Here is a 26,039-nt window from a genome sequence, read left to right on the forward strand (position 1 = left end):
TATGCAACTTCACCCGAAGTGCACAGTACAGCTGTCAAAAAGCCATTATCAACACTGATCTGTGAATGCATATAGCTTCTCTCACAGGATGCAATGCTCCAAGATGGTGGCATTCACTATGAAGCAGAGCTGCACCCACTGGCACCTGTAATGAGTTAAAATAAGAGAAGGGCTTTGAAGAGAGTTGCAAGCTCAGAAGGAAAAACCAATAGTATGGTGAGTAGTAACCTTGCTTCTGTATTTGTACTCAGCCGTTTAATGTCACATTAATGCTATAAGATTGTATTGATCGTTTGGCGGATTGCTTTTTATTATAATGCACCAAGGGTTATCTGGAAAGATTTGGAAAGCTACTTTGTGCGTTATCGGTATAGGAGAATAATCCTAAACCATCAACAGCTATTTCACTCAATCGTATTCCAATGTAATACCCCCCCCCCATGTGTATAACATGCCACAGTCTGTTCATATACCATTATTTCTGGCAGCATTAAAAAATAAATACAACTACACAAGGTATGAGGGAGATTTTGTTTTCATTGTTTGAAAATAAAAATAAAATTCAAACTGTGTTGCTAGCACAGTAAAAACATGACATAAGAAGAAATAAACATATTTACATTTGTTTGATTATAAATATACACTATATACAAACAACTCTATAAAATGTAAAAAGTTCAGTGCTTCTTGAATTTTAGTTAAATTATTGAAATGCAAGGTTTCAAAATGACAAAAAAGCCACAACAACAACAAAATAACATTTATTATTGAATTTCATAGTCTTTTTTTAAAAAAATCTGTTTGATGGGAGGCCTGGCATATAAATGTTAGATAAAACGGCAGAATTTAACTTTTCTTTTTTTCCATTGCTTAGACAGTAAATGAATGTGCCATAATATAAAAGTTAAATTCACAAGAACTCCAGCTTTTCTTTTTGTAAGAACATGTCACTGTTTCTATTTGATTAAATAGCACTCATTATTGCTACTCTATTTTCAGTATTTAAACATTTCTGAAAGTCATTTAAAGCCTTGTGTGGCAAATGGAATGTCTAGCTTCATCTCTAAAACCATAAAATAATTTAGGAAGCCAAAAAATATTTACATTCAATGGATGTAGTAAGTTCAGTTTCAGCAAGAATATTCCACTTTATATAAAATATTACTGATAATGACATCTTTCAGTTTTTGAATCTTGTGCTGTAGGACAGGAAATTGCTTAAAACCCCTTATTATGAATACATCAAAAATAACTTCATTAGAATTGCATTCTGGGAAATAATTAGAACATTATTACATATAAATAGAAACAGACATAGATTTTTGGATTCTAACGTTTATAACAGTTCAGTTGATGTTAGCTATTTTGAGGCTTTCATCCAATATTAAGGCTGTAATTAACAGAAATGTTGCCAGTTTTTTTTCAGTAGAAAATGAATATCTAGTGATAATTGTCAGTAGTGCAAAATGAAATATTAAAGGTGGCCAACTTGATTGACTTATTACGCAATATAAGGCTTTGACTAATGGTTGCTGGCCAAGGATGATCACAAGCATATAATGCCCATGTATTTCGATTACCAATCTCTTTACATGCAATAATGTCCAGTTGTCACTTTAGAACAGTCTATCCCACAACCTTTCCTCTGTAACTAAACTAACATGGTCATGATGGTTCAATAAATATCCTTAGCTTAATACTGTTAAGGTATTATATGGGAAAGCAGTGAACACCAGCCAACCTACTACAGACTATTGGACATGCTTTAGGCACTTCTAAACTCAGGAGGACAAAACCGAGATCTCGATAGCTAATAATTCTGCATAGCAAACATATCCAATTCCCCTTCCTGATGCATATGATCCATGGCATTAATTGCGAACATCCATTGCTGTCAGCACATGACACTTCAACTTAACAATATGGAATGCAATTTTAAAGGACACTTGAAGAGTAGCTTAAAATAATAAAAGTCTTTAATGTGAAATTTTCACTTCGTTTTTGATTTTCTTCCAGTTTTGTTACATTCAGTTGATCAAGTTTCTAAAATGCAGAGCTAAAGAATGAAGTCTATTGCATCTGATTTTTGCAAGTTCACAGTCTGTCCCTTCAGCTCAGTTTATTCGATCTTCTGAAAGCAGCAAGTTGTACGTGATACTAATCACCTCCAGTCCAGCAAAGTCCTGAATTGTAAACAACACAGCTACATGGAGTGAGAGCCTCTTGACTAGGCTGTTTGAGATAGCTTGCAAGTTGCACACCTGGATAACCAAATTAAGTTTTATACCTGAAAGAACAAAAAAATATGAGAAACAGGCAATTTGCAATTAAACTTTTGTCTTTATTACATCAGTCTTAATCTAGACTGGCTAATCTACTACTCATCAGGGGTTGCTAAACACTGACAAAACATATCTATGTACTCGATGTTAAGGGTTAAATTCCCATAATAAGTTCATGGATCCTAATTTGTTATTTCTTCCTGCAGGGTTCTACATACAGTTATACAAGTCTACAATCTGCTCACAATCATTTTTATTTCCTATAAATAAATAAAAAATAATTGCAACCCCTGAACTATTCCAGGAAACAAACTATTTAGAACACACTATGTGGGGGAAAAAGAAGTCAAACATAAAATGAGGTATCAAATTCAAACAATATTAAAGGGACACTATACCCAAACATTTTCTTTCATGATTAAGGTAGAGAATATAATTTTAAACAACATTCCAATTTATTTCTATTACCTAATTTGCTTTATTCTTTAGATATACTTTAATGAAGAAATAGCAATGCACACAGTGAACCAATCACAGGAGGCATCTATGTGCAGCTACCAATCAGCAGCTACTAAGCATATCTAGATATGCTTTTCGGCAAAGAATATCAAGAGAATGAAGCAAAATAGATAATAGACGTAAATTAGAAAGTTGTTTATAATTGTATGCTCTTTCTAAATCATGAAAGAAAAAAATTGGGTTTCATGTCCCTTTAACTAAAAGTATTTGTAGTTTACAATCTAAACTAAATGTATTGGTGAGAAGACAACTTGGCTTTTTACTAAACATTAAAGGGATAGGAAAGTCAAAATTAAACTTGCATGATTCAGATAGAGCATGCCATTTTAAGACACTTTTAAATTCACTTCTATTTTCAAATGTGCTTCGTTCTCTTAGAATCCCTTGTTAAAAAATTAATACACACATATCATACACTAGTGGGAGCTGCTGCTAATTGGTGCCTGCACACATTTGTCTCTTGTGATTGGATAAATAGATATTTTCAGCTTACTGGCAGTAGTGCAATGCTGTCCCTTCAGCAAAGGATAACAAGAGAATGAAGAAAATTTGATAATAGAATTAAATTGGAAAGTTGTTTAAAATTGTATGTTCTATCTGAATCATAAGACAATTTTTGGGGTTTACTATCCCTTTAAGGGCCAGATTACAAGTGGAGCAGTATTTACCGCTCTTGTGCTAACTCCACTAGAAGTAAGCGTTTTGCTCGCTTTGGGTAGTGCTTGTATTACAAGTTGAAAGTAAAAAGTTAATGCAATGCGTGCAAAAAGTCAGTTAGAATATTGCAACCGCATTAATGTATTTCCCCATAGAAGTCAATGAAGCAAGAAAAGTGGGGGGGAAACCCGAACACCCTACTCGTGCGCAAACCCGATCGCCACTTCTTAAATACGCTAACCCGATATGGAAATATTAATATATATATATATATATATAAAAGACATGTATATATCTCTATGTTAAAGCCCTTTGCAGACTTTTTTTTCCTTGAGACCTCATATCTTTGAAACCTTATAATTTTTTTGTGCAACATTTATTTTAATTTTTTTTATAAGATAGTGTTAATGTAACTGTACTTTTAAATCTATTTTTGATGTGTTTTGTGACACTTCTTTTGGGAAACAGTTAACCAGAGCTCTGAGGTTGCAATATCCTGACGCTCGTTAATTTCAATTGCGCTAAAACGATCAAGTTTACTTTCAACTTGTAATATGAGCCCTACATCCGACGAGCGCAAACAGCTGAGATAAACCAGATATCGTAATCAGGCCCTAAATGTACTAAAAAAATAACAGAATTTATGTTTACCTGATAAATTACTTTCTCCAACGGTGTGTCCGGTCCACGGCGTCATCCTTACTTGTGGGATATTCTCTTCCCCAACAGGAAATGGCAAAGAGCCCAGCAAAGCTGGTCACATGATCCCTCCTAGGCTCCGCCTTCCCCAGTCATTCGACCGACGTAAAGGAGGAATATTTGCATAGGAGAAATCATATGATACCGTGGTGACTGTAGTTAAAGAAAATAAATCATCAGACCTGATTAAAAAACCAGGGCGGGCCGTGGACCGGACACACCGTTGGAGAAAGTAATTTATCAGGTAAACATAAATTCTGTTTTCTCCAACATAGGTGTGTCCGGTCCACGGCGTCATCCTTACTTGTGGGAACCAATACCAAAGCTTTAGGACACGGATGATGGGAGGGGGCAAATCAGGTCACCTAGATGGAAGGCACCACGGTTTGCAAAACCTTTCTCCCAAAAATAGCCTCAGAAGAAGCAAAAGTATCAAATTTGTAAAATTTGGTAAAAGTGTGCAGTGAAGACCAAGTCGCTGCCTTACATATCTGATCAACAGAAGCCTCGTTCTTAAAGGCCCATGTGGAAGCCACGGCCCTAGTGGAATGAGCTGTGATTCTTTCAGGAGGCTGCCGTCCGGCAGTCTCATAAGCCAATCTGATGATGCTTTTAAGCCAAAAAGATAGAGAGGTAGAAGTTGCTTTTTGACCTCTCCTTTTACCAGAATAAACAACAAACAAGGAAGATGTTTGTCTGAAATCCTTTGTAGCATCTAAATAGAATTTTAGAGCACGAACTACATCCAAATTGTGCAACAAACGTTCCTTCTTTGAAACTGGATTCGGACACAAAGAAGGCACGACTATCTCCTGGTTAATGTTTTTGTTAGAAACAACTTTCGGAAGAAAACCAGGTTTAGTACGCAAAACCACCTTATCTGCATGGAACACCAGATAAGGAGGAGAACACTGCAGAGCAGATAACTCTGAAACTCTTCTAGCAGAAGAAATTGCAACCAAAAACAAAACTTTCCAAGATAATAACTTGATATCAACGGAATGTAGGGGCTCAAACGGAACCCCCTGAAGAACTGAAAGAACTAAATTGAGACTCCAAGGAGGAGTCAAAGGTTTGTAAACAGGCTTGATTCTAACCAGAGCCTGAACAAAAGCCTGAACATCTGGCACAGCCGCCAGCTTTTTGTGAAGTAAAACAGATAAAGCAGAAATCTGTCCCTTCAAAGAACTTGCAGATAATCCTTTCTCCAAACCTTCTTGAAGAAAGGATAGAATCTTAGGAATTTTTATCTTGTTCCATGGTAATCCTTTAGATTCACACCAACAGATATATTTTTTCCATATTTTATGGTAGATTTTTCTAGTTACAGGCTTTCTGGCCTGAACAAGAGTATCAATGACAGAATCTGAGAACCCTCGCTTTGATAAAATCAAGCGTTCAATCTCCAAGCAGTCAGTTGGAGTGAAACCAGATTCGGATGTTCGAACGGACCTTGAACAAGAAGGTCCTGTCTCAAAGGTAGCTTCCATGGTGGAGCCGATGACATATTCACCAGGTCTGCATACCAAGTCCTGCGTGGCCACGCAGGAGCTATCAAGATCACCGATGCCCTCTCCTGATTGATCCTGGCTACCAGCCTGGGGATGAGAGGAAACAGTGGGAATACATAAGCTAGGTTGAAGGTCCAAGGTGCTACTAGTGCATCTACTAGAGTCGCCTTGGGATCCCTGGATCTGGACCCGTAGCAAGGAACCTTGAAGTTCTGACGAGAGGCCATCAGATCCATGTCTGGAATGCCCCACAATTGAGTTATTTGGGCAAAGATTTCCGGATGGAGTTCCCACTCCCCCGGATGAAATGTCTGACGACTCAGAAAATCCGCTTCCCAATTTTCCACGCCTGGGATGTGGATTGCAGACAAGTGGCAGGAGTGAGTCTCCGCCCATTGAATGATTTTGGTCACTTCTTCCATCGCCAGGGAACTCCTTGTTCCCCCCTGATGGTTGATATACGCAACAGTCGTCATGTTGTCTGATTGAAACCGTATTAATTTGGCCTTTGCTAGCTGAGGCCAAGCCTTGAGAGCATTGAATATCGCTCTCAGTTCCAGAATGTTTATCGGGAGAAGAGATTCTTCCCGAGACCAAAGACCCTGAGCCTTCAGGGGTTCCCAGACCGCGCCCCAGCCTACCAGACTGGCGTCGGTCTTGACAATGACCCACTCTGGTCTGCGGAAGCTCATCCCCTGTGACAGGTTGTCCAGGGTCAGCCACCAACGGAGTGAATCTCTGGTCCTCTGATCTACTTGTATCGTCGGAGACAAGTCTGTATAATCCCCATTCCACTGACTGAGCATGCACAGTTGTAATGGTCTCAGATGAATTCGCGCAAAAGGAACTATGTCCATTGCCGCGACCATCAAACCTATTACTTCCATGCACTGTGCTATGGAAGGAAGAAGAACAGAATGAAGTACTTGACAAGAGCTTAGAAGTTTTGATTTTCTGGCCTCTGTCAGAAAAATCCTCATTTCTAAGGAGTCTATTATTGTTCCCAAGAAGGGAACTCTTGTTGACGGAGATAGAGAACTTTTTTCTACGTTCACTTTCCACCCGTGAGATCTGAGAAAGGCCAGGACAATGTCCGTATGAGCCTTTGCTTGTGGTAGGGACGACGCTTGAATCAGTATGTCGTCCAAGTAAGGTACTACTGCAATGCCCCTTGGTCGTAGCACCGCTAGAAGGGACCCTAGTACCTTTGTGAAAATTCTTGGAGCAGTGGCTAATCCGAATGGAAGTGCCACAAACTGGTAATGCTTGTCCAGAAAGGCGAACCTTAGGAACCGATGATGTTCCTTGTGGATAGGAATATGTAGATACGCATCCTTTAAATCCACCGTGGTCATGAATTGACCTTCCTGGATGGAAGGAAGAATTGTCCGAATGGTTTCCATTTTGAACGATGGAACCTTGAGAAACTTGTTTAGGATCTTGAGATCTAAGATTGGTCTGAATATTCCCTCTTTTTTGGGAACTATGAACAGATTGGAGTAGAATCCCATCCCTTGTTCTCCTAATGGAACAGGATGAATCACTCCCATTTTTAACAGGTCTTCTACACAATGTAAGAATGCCTGTCTTTTTATGTGGTCTGAAGACAATTGAGACCTGTGGAACCTCCCCCTTGGGGGAAGCTCCTTGAATTCCAGAAGATAACCTTGGGAGACTATTTCTAGCGCCCAAGGATCCAGAACATCTCTTGCCCAAGCCTGAGCGAAGAGAGAAAGTCTGCCCCCCACCAGATCCGGTCCCGGATCGGGGGCCAACATCTCATGCTGTCTTGGTAGCAGTGGCAGGTTTCTTGGCCTGCTTACCTTTGTTCCAGCCTTGCATTGGCCTCCAGGCTGGCTTGGTTTGAGAAGTATTACCCTCTTGCTTAGAGGATGTAGCACTTGGGGCTGGTCCGTTTCTGCGAAAGGGACGAAAATTTGGTTTATTTTTAGCCTTGAAAGACCTATCCTGAGGAAGGGCGTGGCCCTTACCCCCAGTGATATCAGAAATAATCTCTTTCAAGTCAGGGCCAAACAGCGTTTTCCCCTTGAAAGGTATGTTAAGCAATTTGTTCTTGGAAGACGCATCCGCTGACCAAGATTTTAGCCAAAGCGCTCTGCGCGCCACAATAGCAAACCCTGAATTTTTCGCCGCTAATCTAGCCAATTGCAAAGTGGCGTCTAAAGTAAAAGAGTTAGCCAATTTGAGAGCATGAATTCTGTCCATAATCTCCTCATAAGAAGAATCTTTATTGAGCGACTTTTCTAGTTCATCGAACCAGAAACACGCTGCTGTAGTGACAGGAACAATGCATGAAATTGGTTGTAGAAGGTAACCTTGCTGAACAAACATCTTTTTAAGCAAACCCTCTAATTTTTTATCCATAGGATCTTTGAAAGCACAACTATCTTCTATAGGGATAGTAGTGCGTTTGTTTAGAGTAGAAACCGCCCCCTCGACCTTGGGGACTGTCTGCCATAAGTCCTTTCTGGGGTCGACCATAGGAAACAATTTCTTAAATATAGGGGGAGGGACAAAAGGTATGCCGGGCCTTTCCCATTCTTTGTTTACAATGTCCGCCACCCGCTTGGGTATAGGAAAAGCTTCGGGGGGCCCCGGGACCTCTAGGAACTTGTCCATCTTACATAATTTCTCTGGAATGACCAAATTCTCACAATCATCCAGAGTAGATAACACCTCCTTAAGCAGAGCGCGGAGATGTTCCAATTTAAATTTGAATGTAATCACATCAGGTTCAGCTTGTTGAGAAATTTTCCCTGAATCTGAAATTTCTCCCTCAGACAAAACCTCCCTGGCCCCCTCAGACTGGTGTAGGGGCATTTCAGAACCATTATCATCAGCGTCCTCATGCTCTTCAGTATTTTCTAAAACAGAGCAGTCGCGCTTTCGATGATAAGTGGGCATTTTGGCTAAAATGTTTTTGATAGAATTATCCATTACAGCCGTTAATTGTTGCATAGTAAGGAGTATTGGCGCACTAGATGTACTAGGGGCCTCCTGTGTGGGCAAGACTGGCGTAGACGAAGGAGGGGATGATGCAGTACCATGCTTACTCCCCTCACTTGAGGAATCATCTTGGGCATCATTTTCTCTAAATTTTGTGTCACATAAATCACATCTATTTAAATGAGAAGGAACCTTGGCTTCCTCACATACAGAACATAGTCTATCTGATAGTTGTTACTGTCACTTTAAATTTTAAACTGAACACACTTTATTACTGAAAATGTGAAAAAGTATGAAGGAATTGTTCAAAATTCACCAAAATTTCACCACAGTGTCTTAAAGCCTTAAAAGTATTGCACACCAAATTTGAAAGCTTTAACTCTTAAAATAACCCAACCAAGCCCAAAGGGGAATACGATACCAAATGACGCCTTCAGTAAGCTTTTTCTATGTATCTGAGCTCCTCACACATGCATCTGCATGCCTTGCTTCCCAAAAACAACTGCGCAATAGAGGCGCGAAAATGAGGCTCTGCCTATGATTAGAGAAGGCCCCCAGTGAAAAAGGTGTCCAATACAGTGCCTGCCGGTTATTTTACATAATTCCCAAGAATAAAATAACTCCTCAAAGCTATGAAGTATTAAAAATGCTTATAAATCAATCGTTTTAGCCCAGAAAAATGTCTACCAGTCTTTAAAGCCCTTGTGAAGCCCTTTATTCTTATTTAATAAAAATGGCTTACCGGATCCCATAGGGAAAATGACAGCTTCCAGCATTACCAAGTCTTGTTAGAAATGTGTCATACCTCAAGCAGCAAAAGTCTGCTCACTGTTTCCCCCAACTGAAGTTAATTCCTCTCAACAGTCCTGTGTGGAAACAGCCATCGATTTTAGTAACGGTTGCTAAAATCATTTTCCTCTTACAAACAGAAATCTTCATCTCTTTTCTGTTTCAGAGTAAATAGTACATACCAGCACTATTTTAAAATAACAAACTCTTGATTGAAGAATAAAAACTACATTTAAACACCAAAAAACTCTAAGCCATCTCCGTGGAGATGTTGCCTGTACAACGGCAAAGAGAATGACTGGGGAAGGCGGAGCCTAGGAGGGATCATGTGACCAGCTTTGCTGGGCTCTTTGCCATTTCCTGTTGGGGAAGAGAATATCCCACAAGTAAGGATGACGCCGTGGACCGGACACACCTATGTTGGAGAAAAATAAAATACATTCCCACTCAAGAGAAATGTACTGCTGCTGTCCCTTTCAGCACTAAACAGGCTTCAGGATATACTGTGTTTTTCTATTCATAAGGAGTGTCTGCTCAGTAATCTCTCATTATCTATAGCACAAGGAAAAGTATCAGATTGTGTGGAAACCCTATACAGAAGGTTGTTTCCAGTAACTATGTTCTTACCTCTGTAGCTATCACACATTCGTTCCGTTCCTCTGCTATCACATAAATTGACTGGTACATTGAATCTCTTGGGGAACATATCGTTGATATTCTACACTCTGGTTTTTCACTGCAAGGTTTTTCACTGCAAATTAAAAGACACACGAAAATTAATAAAAAAAAATAGCAGTGCATGTATGTATGGAAGGATAAAACAGAAGGCAGCCAGAGGATTTCAGATTTTAAGATCTAATGGCTAATATATCTGTGTATTACTTTAACCCCTTATTGACCAGCATCATCGTTTAGCCCTTAAAGTGAAGGTAAAGTCAAACGCTTTAGTACAATTACAGATATGAAGGAAAATAAATATAAGTTTCATTCATCAATTGTTTCAAAAACATATATTACCTGAGTTATCTAATTTTTTTGTCATCTAATCAGCTTTCCGAAAAACAACCCGTAGTCTTTTTTTTTTTTCTAAAGAACGATCACGTGCTTGAGCCATCCAATTGATTGTTTGGCCGTTAGGCGGCCGTCAAATTTCATCATCAACATATGGGTCTACATGCGCATGTGTTACATTTTCTCCTCCTCAATTTCCAAGTGCGCGCGTACTCGTTTCACGCATGCGCAGTATAAACAGTATCAACTCACAAAAAAAACACACAACTATTCTCTGTGTGGTCCAATATAGTATTGAATGAATCTCGCAACTCATTCAATACTATGTTGCAAAGTTGTTTCGCCTGCGCTAAGATCACTGTCCTTAAATTATACGCATGCGCGGTTAATCCATGCTCGATGTGCACGAGCTTACTAGACACGTATAGAGCGGGTGGGACCGCTCTATACGTCACAGTATCTTAAACCCGGAAATGGAGGATGGGAGGAGAATCTGCAGGGAACGGTAGGAAAAGTAAATGTATAAATAGAACAAAATAAACAAAAATTTATTAAAAACAAACCTAGCGACTGGATTTGGGTTAGTAAAAGGGACATAAAAACGATTGCTGGTTAACAAAACTTTACCTTCACTTTAAAGGACCAGCGCTGCTATCCTGGGCCTCTTTCTGCCGCAATCTCACTAACAGTTGCGAGACTGCGCTATTTCTGCATGCCCCAAGAGTGAAGCAGTGCAGAAATAGCAGTACAGAGAAACCGATGCAGAGAGAGACACTCTGTGTTCCTCTCTGCATCGGGTAACAGTGGTGCCCATTGTTGGTGGTGTAAGAGGATCAGAACAAAGGCAGGTGGGCGGCCCATTGCTGGAGGGGGGTGGAACTACTACACTGCAGAAAAATAATTTCCACCGAGAGCAGGAGAGATACATTACAGAAAAATGTTTATTTGAAAAAACCAAAACAACATATAAATGTATACAGACAGCTGCCAGTACCTAAGATGGCGGACACTACTTAGAGAGGGGAGGGTTAGAGCCAGTACCTAAAATTGTGGTGACCAGCGGGGGAGTGAGGGAGACCTGTTTACCAGAGATCAGATAGGTGGTGGGAGGTATTAGGTGGGAGGGTAATCTCTACACTACATGTAAATTTAAAGGGACACTGAACCAAATTTTTTTTTATTTTGTAATTCAGACAGAGCATGCAATTTTAAGCAACTTTCTAATTTACTCCTATTATCAATTTTTCTTCGTTCTCTTGCTATCATTATTTGAAAAAGAAGGCATCTAAGCTTTTTTTTTATTTCAGTACTCTGGACAGCACTTTTTTATTGGTGGATGAATTTATTCACCAATCAGCAAGGACAACCCAGGTTGTTCACCAAAAATGGGCAGGCATCTAAACTTACATTCTTGCATTTCAAATAAAGATACCAAGAGAATGAAGAAAATTTGATAATAGGAGTAAATTAGAAAGTTGCTTAAAATTTCATGCTCAATCTGAATCATGAAAGAACATTTTTGGGTACAGTGTCCCTTTAACGATACAAGTCACCTGATTAACCCCTTCACTGCCAGGAATTTCAGAAGTGTGGTGCACAGCTTCAATTAGCTGCCTTCTTATTACCAAAAAGCAATGGCAAAGCCATGCATGTCTGCTATTTCTGAACAAAGGGGATGCCCGAGTAGCTTTTCCATCCATTTGTGTTATGACTGCATACATGGTATGTAAATAATTTCAGTGAGAACTCCAAAGTTTGTGAAAAAGTTAACATTTTTTTATATGACCACACTTGGCAGCGAAACAGTAGCATGAAATATACCAAAATGGGCCTAGATCAATACCTTGGACTGTCTAATATATATATATATATATATATATATATATATATATATATATAAATAGTTTTTATAGGTAAATTAAAAAAACAACAACCAAAGCTATATTTTTGTTTAAATGGAGTGATGGCAAAAAGCTAAAGAATCTCTAGTCTTTTGGGCAACGTTTTGTCTGAAATGCCTGGTCCTTGAAGGGTTAAAAAAGGACAGGTACTCATTGCTGGTCTTCATAAACAATATAACAAAAATGTAAATAGTGACTTTATGAGATAAAAATATACAAAACAACTTTCTATTTTTATCCTTAAAGCACCACTATTTTGATTTAAAGGGACATAATACTCATATGCTAAATCACTTGAAACTGATGCAGTATAACTGTAAAAAGCTGACAGGAAAATATCACCTGAGCATCTCTATGTAAAAAAGGAAGATATTTTACCTCACAATCTCCTCAGCTCAGCAGAGTAAGTTCTGTGTAAAAAGTTATACTCAGCTGCTCCCAGCTGCAGGTAAACAAATTAAAAAAAAAATGAAGAAATGAACAGCAGCCAATCAGCATCAGCAGTGAGATTTGACTTAACTCTCATGAGATTTCATAGTAAGCTTCATTTACCTGATTGGTGAAATAATATGAGAGTGCACGATGCTCATCCCTTCAGATGTCCCAGGACAAACACACTAAAATGCTGCTTAGAAATCCTTTACAATGGGAGGTGGCTACTGAGGAACTTTTGAGGTAAAATATCTTTCTTTTTTACATAGAGATGTTCAAGTGATATTTTCTAATCAGCTTTTTACAGCTATGCTGCATCACTTTCAAGTGTTTAAACATTTGGGTATTATGGCCCTTTAATAAACTACTATATTTTGTATGAAGAGCAGTGAGTTACCATTGTTTTTAAAGCATTGTTTGGATTACAACACACCCTGACAGTAGAAGTGAATGAATTTCTACACAGAGATTTGAGAATAATCAAAAACATTGTAAGACATTAGTTATGGTGCATGTGAGTAATGTCTTACCTGTGTAAACGAAGAGGAAATTTCTCATCTTCTAAACACTTTTCTCGATTGTGGTATTTACTGTCTTTTCCTATACCACAGCTAACACCACTTATTAAACCATTTGTTAGGTTACTGTCTATCGTGTGGTTTTTCAGTTTATAATTTGATTTCTCCAGACCACAGTCCACCTCCAAATCCATTTTCTTGTTTACATTCTTAAGCTGTGATGCAGAGATAAGGTTATCTTTCTGGAAATCAGACATATTGTTCATTGTTTTACTGTCCTGCATAGGCTTTTTCCGCAAACACCATATCATTATAATCATAAAGATGAGAACCAGGAGAAGTACCAAACCAATACCCATAATTATAGCTATCCAAGGGATTGATAGTCCTTTCTGAGTCCCAATGTAAGACTCACACTGGTCACCCAAGAATCCAGAGGGACATTCACAGACAAAACTGTCATATGGACCCATCCTACATGTTCCACCATTCTTGCAAGGCTTTAATGTGCATTGTGGGTCTCTGGCGTTCACTTCACAACTCTTTCCATTGAAACCCAGGGGACATTTGCAGTAGTAGTCGTTGTTTAAATAATAGCATGTTCCACCATTCGAACATGGGTTTCTTGCACAGTCATTCATATTAATAGCACAAGTTGGGCCTGAAAAACCAGAACGACACCGACAAACTTGCGTGTAACCAAGGTCAAAACACTGACCACCTGGAAAAGGGAATACAAATTCAACCGATTATTCCTACACACTGCAAGATGTATCAAATAATGCTGTTACCTGTCAGTCTAGATAATGAATGTATAAGAAATTGAACAGTTGCTTTGTAGGTTGAAAAAATACGTTTTAATGGCTTTCAGATAAGTTTGACTATACAATATATTGTGGACAATAAGAAATTAAAAAAAAAATGCCTTTTACGTTTGCAATGTATGTATGTTTATATTTTTATCATTTACATGCTTTAACCCCTTCATGCCTGGAGCAAGTGTTTAACATTGGGAGTTTTGCAGTGGAAACAGCCACAGGCAGATGTGCCTTTAGCGTTCTCAAACAAAGAGGTTAATTTTGAGAGGTGAGTCTTTTTGCCTTTTGGAACTTACTCCTCAGCTGATTAACAAAATTCTATCGTTGAAGAAAATGAGGTCCCTTTAATTGTTACAGATGGTTCTATTTAGGAATTATTCTTATGGGGAAATTACAATGAAAAGGTAAAATCAAATTTTATTTTATATACTGGTAATATGTAGCATAAAAGGTGATAAGACTTGATTAACAACATACCATTCAGACAAGGGTTTGTAGTGCATCTGTCTACTTTCTTCTCGCAGTTTGATCCTGTAAAACCAAGTGTACAAAGACAGGTATAACTGCCGCCTGGTTCTCTTTCTCTGCAAGTACCACCATTGAAGCATGGAGAGTCAGCACAATTTAACACACTATTTTCACAATGGATTCCATAATATCCTTGAGGACACTGACAAACATAGCCATTTTCTGTATCCTAAAAACAACGGGGGAAAAAAAGATTAACCAAAATGTCTGGATAGGGTATATAAGGAAGCGGTGAAGCGAAAAACACTAACTTTAAAATAAAAGTAACAGTAAACTCTAAAATTAATCTCATGCGTATAAAGAGGCACCTCTTTTGAACATTAAATATATAAATATATATATATATACACATACAGTATTTTTTTACTTTTCCATGGTAAAAACTAGTGAAACTGAAGCTGATTATTTTGAAGCTAACATTCAGGGCATGTCTAAGTAAAACTGGGTTTTAAGGATTGGTTGCCCACTGGTTGATAAAAAGATAAAATGTACACAGAAGTTATTCATCTAAATGTTTATGGTGGAAACAACTAAAAGAGGGAGGGGACCTAGTTTGGAAAATTTTGCAATGCAGGACAGGAAAAACAGGAACTTCTGTAGAATAACAAACCACTCAAATATGGTGTACAGAAAATAGTAAACAGCTTATGATTAGAAACTAAAGCAATATAACCTTTTGTGGCTTCATTCAGAAAAAAAGGACTGGGTGGGTGCAGTTGTCTAAAAAAAAAAGCTGCCACACTTCTACCTTGTGAACTTGGAAATGTAAGTTTATTGAATACATAGTCAAAAGAGGAATCTATTTTTATTTTGGAAATATATTGATTGCTTGCAGGGTTAATTTATTTATTTAGTATAAATATTATTCTTACCGTGCAGCTGCCACCATTTCTACAAGGGTTGCTGTCGCATTCGCTGATTTTGTCTTCACAATTGACTCCACTAAAACCAGGCTTGCATGAGCAAGTGTAGCTGCCCTGTCCTGTATTCATGCAAGTGGCTCCATTTTTACAAGGTTTATGGTGGGTGCAATAGTTTAAGTCTGTAAAGGATAGCAAAGATTGAGTTTTACATTTAAATTAAATGAATATTTGGGTCAATCAAAACAATGTTGTTATTTTGATAAAAAGAGATTAATTATATTAAATAGCAGTTATAATGTGACGAGCAAGAAACTTATTTGCATAGGGAAATCTGCTCATGGTTATTATTATAAATAAATGCTAAAACTACATAATTATGTATGTCTAGCTATATACACACATAGACATACATATTTATTTGATGGCTGTCATTTAGAAGGCAGATAAAATAATCTGTCATATTAAAAGTATATTAAACATATCTTGCTTTCTTGTAACATTTGTGCTTGTCTCACATTCCCTAAAGAGGCCAAAAAGCAAATTGTTTAATTGTTTTTCTTCAAAATGCTGCAAATTACCTAAATAAACTATTGATCTGCAGTAACACGGGTTACTAAATTTGCTTGTAGGCTTGTCTAGGGACTGTGGAACTTGTATACTGCTAAATAATTTATAAATTGAAAGTATTATGACATCATATAAGCTTGGTAAAAAAAAATAACCTAGTTTTATTACATTGTAACTAAACAGATGTCCAGTGACAAATAGTTATGTACAAAATTACCTTGGTCACAGAAAAGGCCACCCCAGCCCTCATCACAGATACATTGCCACTGTGCTTGGCATGTCCCATGTCGGCACCCGATATGGGGAATGCACTCATTGCAGAAACGACCTTGCCAACCAGGACGACACCTGGAAAAGATGAATTTTCAAATTACTTGCCACAAGAATATAATTTGTATCCTCTGTACTGAATATGACCCACCCTCCATCTGACATTGAAATATATGTATCTGTGATAAACTAAAGTACAAATAATGCTGATCAGGAAGGCAACAGGATGATGTCTGATGGGGCTATAGAATTTTCTCAGCATTATTTGGACACTGTAAAGCAGTTAGTCACTTTCCTGCTACTTAGCCAGTTCTTTGTTAGGATTTACAAAAAAACAAAAGATTAAATATAACAGTCTGTACTTTTGTGGTTTTACTAAATCTGATTTACACTTCACTACATTACGATCATGCTAAAACAAATTATATAATTTAATTTCCTTGCAAATACTTCTGACTTTATATCCTTAACGATGAATTTTAAAAAGTATTTTTAATAAAATTATTATTGAACAAGGCTTAAATTCCTACTTACGTGCACTCTCCTGGGTTGTTGCAATATCCATTTTCCTCACTGCACCCATCTAAACAGATTGCTGTTGAAAACAATAATTAGTTAGGCCTCATGGAAATATTGCACAGACCCATTCTGTGTTGTTATATATACAAAGGCATGAGCAACTCATACAGGACAGAACTAGTTGCATGTAGACAACTGCTAAAAGAACCAGCTAGAAGCATGGTAATAACATCAGGCTATTTTTCACTGAGCTTTGAGATCAGTGTTTGCATGAAAGATCAAAGTTTATATCCTTATTAACATTTCAGTACATACTGTCCAATACTTGCTCAATAGAGATACAAAACAAAAAGAGAATAGTGTAATTTACATTACATAAATAGACTGATCTTAAAAAAATGGGTTGTTGATCAATATTGAAGTATGTACATGTATATAGAAAACTATTGTCTAAATATGATTCATACATTAAAATTGACACTGTTGCCATTATGGAATTCTTATTTGCTGAAAACGAAACCAAGCTTTTAAAATGGAAATGTGTGTTCATTTATTTATAGATTTTTTATTATTATTATAACACAATGCACATACTTATGTAGAGATTTCAGCTTTTTCGGAATTCTGCATCCTTTATCTTTAGGTAGGACTAACAAATCAACATATATCAAATGGACCACACGTTTCACAAATCCAATGTAACTTGTACATTAAATTGACTATTTAATGGTCACATTGCATATTAAACTTTAGATTTAGCCAGCCCTCTAGATATTGTCTCATGGGACACATGGGAAATCTATACATTTATTCATTAATACAGAAATGCATTTGAATGTGGATTTTCTTTTTACGGACCAGATGCTACTTATGCCCAGTCTTTCCTTTTATATCTGTTTAACATACTGTCCTAACATTATTTTCATTTGTTTGCCCTCTTAAATACCTATTTTTGTCTCTGTATAAATCAGACTTAAAATCACTACCGTCTGCATACGAGGTATATTTGTAGTAAAACGTTCTTTTTGTGCAAGAAAAAAAATGTAAAGGGGATGTCCTATTTCACCCCTCCCAACATAAAGCAAATCTGTTAAATTGAAGCAAGCAGCCAGTTAATTTACCACTCTTTTACCATACTGTGCTCGTGTGACATTGATTTTGCACGCTTACAAGGGCCTCGTTTAATGCCTGGTTGCCTCTGAACAAGGCATTTTATCCCTCCCACCCCATCTCAATGAGATAACAGCTGCTACTGGTTTAAGCCACCGAAACCCTCCCCTCATCGCTACAGCTGTTAGGCAGCTTCATCCCCTCGGGCTAAAGCCAACTACAACAATAACAGCGCGTGGCGCGCGGCACAAGTCCGCCACCGTGGAGAAGGATCGCGCGCAGCTGCTGCACTTGACCCCGGGGTGGATAATATTGACAACCCGCGTCACAAAATGTAGCTCGTGCAGCACGCTGGAAGACCGCCCACGCCTCTATTTTGGCGCCTATTTCTAGAGCCGCGCGTGCCATTCCTCGTGTGTTTGTTTACTGTGAAGGGATAAACCAACCAATCAACTCCATTTGTGGTTTCCAGCTTGGAAATACTATAAAACTAGAAAACCATATGCAAAAAAATCAAAATATACTACGAGTATTCGATAAATAATTACGTATAGCGTCACAGACACATTCACATATCCTAGACACCAGTTTCAGAGCTAATTCCATACATAAGGTAAAGGCCAGTGGGCTTTCCCCACAGATCGTTTAAACTAGCACAAACACTAAGAATGTGAATTTATACCAGTGTTTGGCGACAAAGCAATCAAAAGCCACTAACAGAAGTGATACATGCGTATGCAAAGTTCTTTGTGCTTCATAAGTGATACCAAATTATTTTAAAAGAAACATCATGAAGCATAATAGTACACTATATATAAAAACATGCTCTTTTTAATGAACATTAGCAAGGACAGGGTATTTATCTGGTCAACAAACAAAGAACTACTAAAAACGCTGTACATAGATTTGAGTTATACACAGCTTAAGCAATTAGCCCCGAATATCAATTAAGAAAGTAGAGTATGTTGTAGGTTACTTCGAAAGTTATAGATTTTAACAAAGACAGCTAGGAAAGGTCTGTATATTAAAAGGACATTAAACCCTTTGCTTTCATATAAATGGTTTTTGCCCCAAGCTCTCTAGGGAAGTCCAATAGCAAATTCTGCAAATTAAATAGCTGGTTTGAAAACCTGGTTTACAGCTGTTTCACTTTTTTTCTCTTTGGGAAGATTGGGGCAAGCACAATTTTTACATAAAAGCTAAAGGTGTTTAATGTCCCTTTAAGTAACCAGCAGTAACATAGGGGCCTAAACAAATTATTATATTTAAATGAAAATTCCTAGGTGGCTAAGACAGAATTGTGGAGATCCCTAAATATTTAAAGCGACAGTTTACTCAAAAATGTTCTCCCCTTAATTGTGTTTCCAATGATCCACTTTACCTGCTGGAGTTTATTAAATTGGTTACAGGTATCTCCATTACCCTTATATTGGCATTTGAAATAGTTTATTTAGCCTGTGGTATCCCCACCCATCCTGAAAGTTTTTGGCCTAAAAGCCAAGCTGTGTTAACACAGCCAGTAGAAGCAAATACACTCCCAGTGGGTTATAGAGGATATAAGGTAATACAATGTTAATTTTATAGTATACTGTCCCTTTAAAAAGACTCATAGAAATGCTTTATATTTACAGTGATGGTAAACTTAGAACGATTGCTCAATCAAATCAGATTTCAAATAGAATAATATTAGTTTCATTAATCAAACACTTTTGAATTCCAGCGTTTTTCTTTTCTAACTGCTACTATTCTAATGATTGCTCCAGCAGCCCCGACATTTAATCTTTATCTTTTTTTTTGGACTTGTTTTCCTTCAGCCAATCAAATATCTGTCATTTTGGCATGTTTCTTGAAAAAAAAAAAAAGATATATTCTTCTGCGCAAGCGTTCATAACGTCATGCGTTCAACTAATGCTAATGTTAAGAATAACGTTATGAATGATTGCGCAGAAGAACATATATTTTTTTTTCAAGAAACATGCCAAAATGCCAGATATTTGATTGGCTGACGGAAATCAAGCCCCAAAAAAATAAAAATGTAAATGTCGGGGCTGCTACTATTCTAATGATTGCTCCAGCAGCCCCGACATTTAATCTTTATCTTTTTTTTTGGACTTGTTTTCCTTCAGCCAATCAAATATCTGTCATTTTGGCATGTTTCTTGAAAAAAAAAAAAAGATATATTCTTCTGCGCAAGCGTTCATAACGTCATGCGTTCAACTAATGCTAATGTTAAGAATAACGTTATGAATGATTGCGCAGAAGAACATATATTTTTTTTTCAAGAAACATGCCAAAATGCCAGATATTTGATTGGCTGACGGAAATCAAGCCCCAAAAAAATAAAAATGTAAATGTCGGGGCTGCCGGAGCGATCATTAGAATAGTAGCAGTTAGAAAAGAAAAAAAACATTAGAATGCAAAAGTAAGTGTTTGATGAATGAAACTAATATTATTTTTTTATTTGAAATCTGATTTCATTGAGCAATTGTTCTGAGTTTACCATCACTTTAAGCAAGAGGTTGCTATATTATATGGCTAGTGTGAGTCAGTCCCCCACCAGACCGGTCTCCATGTGACCTTTGCCAAGACACATCCTTTTCCCTAGACACCAGATTAGATTGTAATATCTGTAAAACAGGATTTCACTTCTGTAAAACAGGATTTCACGTCCAGTATTGTTCTGTTTAGTATGCTGGACATGGCTGTATACAAACTTTTATGTTAAAAAAATGATTTTCCATTGAACTATAAACAATGGGCATCTTGTTCCTATACGTTGTCTGTCTCTCATAAATGATCCCCTTAAAAGAGGGGCTAAGGTGGAAAAGGAATGCTTTTTATAATACATTGTGCTACATCACACTCTGCACAAAATGATTACTGCTACTTCATTAGACTAATTAGGAAGCTCTCTTTTTTCTTACAACTGTAAAGCCTTGAGCAGAATGTGTGATCACACAAACTATTTCTTTTTCTGTGCTATGGATATCATCCTTTCATTTGTGTTTGGTTTTGTTAATGAACAGCTGAATGAGACACAGATTGAACATGTATCATGGGATTAATGACAATTTTCACAAACTGGCAGGTGTTCCAGAGCATAAAAGATGCTAAACTGTGTGTGTTTATTTGGAGCTAGGTAAATAATGGGCAAATACATTTGCTTTTTGGTGCCAGAGTATACAGCAAAATTGTTTATTTGGCAACCTACTGTTTAGTTATAGTTAAAAAAGAAATAAACCATTTAACAACTCCCAATACAGAGTTATAACTATGTATGTGCCATTAAATATATCATTATAGTAAGTATTACTTGTCACTGTGGCACATCATTAAATACTCATTGAAAGTAAAAATACTCTTATATGTATTTTGTGATAGGTAAATTCATCGAGTTCAATTTTGAGTTTCAAAGACATTTTGTAATCTTTTTTTATATATACATTAAAACAAAATCTTACACTTACCTTTAGAGCAGTATTCTCCTTTCCATCCTTTCAGGCAGGTTATCGTGCCATCGGATTCACAGACATAATGCCCAAAATGATCATCACGGCTCTTACAAATTCGTGAGCAGCTTTCTCCGTAATAGTGTTCACTGCAAACTACTCTATAGGAATATCTCAACTGAGTTTGTGACCTTGACGTTTGGACATCATGTAACCATTCTTCTCCCACATTAAGTTGCGTCTGGATTGCAAATTTGCTAATCAGCATGTCCTCTGAATTTGGTCCTTTGGCTGAAAAATAAAAAAAAGTTTAATGTTAATAGCATGTAAACAAATGAAAATAAAATAACCGCTGTAAATTATACAAATTGCAGAGAATACTACAAATCATTTTGAGGAAGTTGTGTGCGAAACTCCAGTGTGGAATTTTTCTACTCATGTACCAGCTGATTTTGTAATAACAAATATTTGCAGTAAGTCTTAAGATGTGATGATCTGAGGGTGAACCAGCTGCAAACACCTCATTTTACAGAAACTAGTCATGCAAGGGGATATTTTTGTGTGCTTGGATCTGTTACACATAAGTCTGTTGTACTTTACAGTATTACAAGAGCAAAAATGTTAAAAAGAGCCAACCAACCAAAACACAGCATTCTCATTGTTTATTATGACTGTCATTGTCTTGCAATTTGCTACACACAAGTACAATTTGCTCAACACAGGTATATAACCAAAATGTATTTAATATATTGATAGGAAAGTACTCAGAATTTTGATTGTATATTTTAGCCCAGATCATGGTTTGTTTGTTTTTTTGCAAACCTGTGAGCTGCCAATATTAAAATAAGAAAAATAATATAAAAACAATAATTCAAAATATGAAGTAGTTATAAAATAATTGGATGCACATATATCGTATAATGATTAAGGCATATAAGCTTGCACTTTGTATAAAATGTTGAATGTGAGAATTGTTTTGTTGAAATATTCTCTTCCTTTATGTCAGCAAAACATCCAAAAGTCATTATTTCTTTTCCAATGGGCGGAATTTGAAAAAGGTGTAAAATACAGGAAAAGGCAGTCAGGACAATTTGGCAGACTTTTAGTTTTCTCACCAAAGAGCGGATTTCTTTCCCACGCCAAAAATAAACTGGAGGAAACGCAATTGTGTTGGAGATTAAGTAGGGGGGACATGAAAAAATATGTATATATATCAAAGCAGTAACTGATTTCTATCTTTAAAGGAATTACTTTTTGATTTAGGCTCAAGCTAACATTTAAATCATTTTACAAACATAAATAAAATAAGGTCAGTACAGTTTATTTAGACTTCTCCTAACAATTTAATTTTGCCAATTAGCTTTCCTTTTGTGGAGTACTGCCGCCCCCTAGTGGCTGCAGTAGTTATTAAGTATTTACCTGTAGGAGAATGAACAGCTTCGATAATCAGGGAAAAAGTTTTCTGAAATAGAAAGCATAAAGCATACTTAATACATGATGCTAAAGAAATAATACTGCAGTATAGTATTATATGCAGATCACACAAAACATTTTTTATATACACTCACAGTTTTGAAATGTCTAATGTTAACAAGTTCACTGTGTTTTTTTAAATACAGCTGTGCTTGTTTACTTTTCACAAATCATAATAAAAATTAAGCAATTTAAGTTAATTTTAACAGAAGATTAATAGTATGCGGTGATGTAGTTAACGACAATAAAGACTGAGTTGTTGACATATGCTCCCTTACATATACAGGGATGGATTACTTTACTATTGCCCATAAATATTTCGTGCTTGTTATTAATTCATGGACCCATCCTTGACTAGACAAGCAAACATAACAAACCATTTGCTCCTTAACCTATAGGCTGTGCAGTGTCCTCTTACATGATCCACACAAAGCCATTACTATAATTATAATGATTAAGACGTTCTTTCAATAGAATACACCAGCGCATGTTATCTGACATCTGAAGTCAGCACACCCCTGTCAGAGGGGGCTCCAATGTATCACATAGCCCTCTTTAATAGCTAATGGATTGGATTCATAGTTTAGTCTTAGAACAGCACTGCTAATACAAACGAGTGTTGCATTTGTTATCACTGCAGAATAATCTAATGGTTCAGTATTGATAAAAGTAAAAGTCTCACCGGCCATGAGAAGTTGAAGGGTAACCTGATGGGGTTGGTAAACCCGTCAACGTTTTTAATGCTGAATGAGTTGGATCCAAGAACCGTTGTATCCAAACTGCCGAAGGTACAGGATCCGGGAGAGGGCACCGACTGATAATGTTTCAAGCAAATCTTGAAGTAGGTCCTGCAGTTTGGCAAACACGACTCGCCATTCGCCAAGATCCCGTTGCTATTGATAAACTCATGAAGCTCCAACTGGAAGACGCCGGAGCTAGACACCTTGGAGGAAAAATACACAACACCCCTAATCAGATCTCCCTGGCAACATAAGTTCCCATCACTCAATCAACAAAACCCATCAGACCACCAAGGTACAGAAAAAAGAATCTTTCAACGGCTATTACCTGATGCAAAATTATTAATAGTAACGTCATGCCAAAGATGCTCCTGGGTTCCATCTTCATCTCTTCCCTGCTTCCAACAAACCCAGTAGATCAGTAGATACTGATCAGTATTTTCCACAATGGAGCTTAATCCTGAAATCCTTCGATAATTTGTTAAAAATGAAAAAATAAAAAAATATATTAAAAAAAAATAAAATAAAGAAAAATAATACTCCACAAAAATATTCAACGAAATCACGGTTTGCGGATGAAATAGCAAACAAACGTCGTCTGGAGCACCAACAAAGCTAGAGAGGTGTAATCCAGCTGGTTAAACATGCCGTTCTGGAAGCACATACAGTATCCCACTTTGTGGAGTTGTTTCAGAAGTAAAGGTCCCACCAATAATGTTAAACTCCTGAATCGTTTTTAATCTGAAGCCTGAGGTTATGATATTGTTCATCTACTACTGTATCGCGCTCAGCAAATGGAGAACTTGTAGTCCCAGAAGCTACTTATATAGTGTTGCTTTTCTATTGAAAGCTCATTATGCGCCTGTCACACACGGCCCGCCCCCTTTCATCTTCCATAAGAGAACTCATACCCAGAATTAATACCCTTCTGCTGCTGCAGCGACCACCAACAAGCCTATCTGATTATGACAAAGCCAAGCATCTGTTGGGATATTTACAACACTCATATGAGAATATTTCCTAAAAGCAAGCTGCTTCCTAAAAGGGAGAATCATAGTTATATTTCCAAGCAGCAACCATTGCACTTGCACGATTTGTCTCTGTTTTCAGATTGCATAATGTTGTTCTTTCCAGTAATAGGATATTTAATCATGATGATTTGTAAAGTTTACGAAAATATAAATATTATTAAAACGTTAGGGAGCTTTTACTTAAAAACAGTCAAATGTATATGTTGTTTAATATATAAATTTGTGTTTCAAACAAACAATAATGTAATCTTACACTAGTGGGTTATGTCAATTCCTCATATACTTTTGTAGATCTAGGTTTTCACGTACTAATATTGCTGTAGGAGGACTCTAGCATGGCGTGTGCCAGTAAAACTCCTGTCTGATTGCAATATGGGCTTATTGTTGAGTCGCGTGTCTCTCATTAAATCCAGGCACATAGAGGGCCTTTCATGTGCTTGTTAAAAGGGGGGAGAGGAGGGGGTAGTTGGGCAGATAAAGCTTCAGCTGTATGTTAATGAGTGCACGCTTGCCTTCTACTATCTATCCCTTAGCTCATAAAGCAGTAAACCTATTGATTCACCTGTACAAAACAGCAACTCCTCTATTACACTAAACCATGTCTCATATCAGAAAACAACACATTTATCTGGAGAGCTTGATTCAACTAGATTTTGCGTTTATGACATGTATCATATCAGTGCATGTTTATGTGAAATATTAAGCATGATGTCATACAGTTTTCAAATCAGTACATGTAGCATTTGTGTTCACTCTACTTCAGGCAGCCCTTAAGGGATTATTCTGCCCCATTAAACAGTTTTACACTTGCTGATTTATTTACACTTAATTTCCATCAAGAAAAATAAACACCCTTACACACTGCCATAAAATCATTCATCATTTATTATATGTCTTGCTTTTTTCCAGCCTTCATTTCCTACCCAATGGTAAGAGAAATACAAACTAAAACACACTAGGGTCAGGGTTAGAAAACAAAGGTTTGAAAGAAATATGCTGAAAAAACACTAGATTTTTATGGACTTTTGATGTGCAGCACAGTGCAGTAAAATATATTCCAAAGTATGGTAATACACAGAAATTATATATCAGTTAATGTATAGTGTGCTTCACATGACCAGACTTGTATTCCTTCAGAGCTTTAAATAGTTAACAGACCAGGAGATGTTAATGTAGAACAGTAGGATCATGACTCTTGGACCTACATTAGGTAAGAGTTACTAATGCAATGACAAGCCTATTAGCCACTGATTAACTTTATGTTGTAAGTGATGCTTATTTTCACTTTATATGTCACCTTAAATTGATCCCTCTTAATATCAAAGATGATAAAAAATAATTATATTCATTGCTTAATACATTTCTAACTTATGCTACAAAGGAAA

General features: G+C 37.0%; 1 protein-coding gene across 1 annotated transcript; it reads right to left on the minus strand.

Annotated features, from left to right (window-relative positions):
* Positions 1 to 519: 519 nt before the first annotated feature.
* LOC128645111 (delta-like protein 4) lies at positions 520 to 24,402 on the minus strand. The gene is made up of 11 exons (XM_053697875.1): positions 23,952 to 24,402; positions 23,566 to 23,826; positions 22,830 to 22,872; positions 21,429 to 21,701; positions 16,867 to 16,927; positions 16,280 to 16,410; positions 15,505 to 15,674; positions 14,582 to 14,801; positions 13,299 to 14,007; positions 10,052 to 10,175; positions 520 to 2,287 (listed from the first exon to the last, which is right to left on the minus strand). The coding sequence occupies exons 1-11, from the start codon at positions 24,009 to 24,011 to the stop codon at positions 2,282 to 2,284; spliced, it is 2,058 nt and encodes a 685-aa protein (XP_053553850.1). The 5' UTR covers positions 24,012 to 24,402; the 3' UTR covers positions 520 to 2,281.
* Positions 24,403 to 26,039: the final 1,637 nt, after the last annotated feature.

Source organism: Bombina bombina, chromosome 1, assembly GCF_027579735.1.
Source record: "Bombina bombina isolate aBomBom1 chromosome 1, aBomBom1.pri, whole genome shotgun sequence".
NCBI classification, from domain to species: Eukaryota; Metazoa; Chordata; class Amphibia; order Anura; family Bombinatoridae; genus Bombina; species Bombina bombina.

What these genes read in the sequence shown, in the direction of transcription:
- LOC128645111 (XM_053697875.1), bottom strand. Translation starts at nt 24,011, where the DNA reads ATGAAGATGGAACCCAGGAGCATCTTTGGCATGACGTTACTATTAATA. An exon ending in GAAATGGTGGCAGCTGCACG is followed by an intron (nt 14,802 to 15,504) that starts GTAAGAATAATA and finishes CGTTGTTTTTAG; the next exon opens with GATACAGAAAATGGCTATGT. An exon ending in TTTCCTCTTCGTTTACACAG is followed by an intron (nt 10,176 to 13,298) that starts GTAAGACATTAC and finishes TTTAATTTGCAG; the next exon opens with TGAAAAACCTTGCAGTGAAA.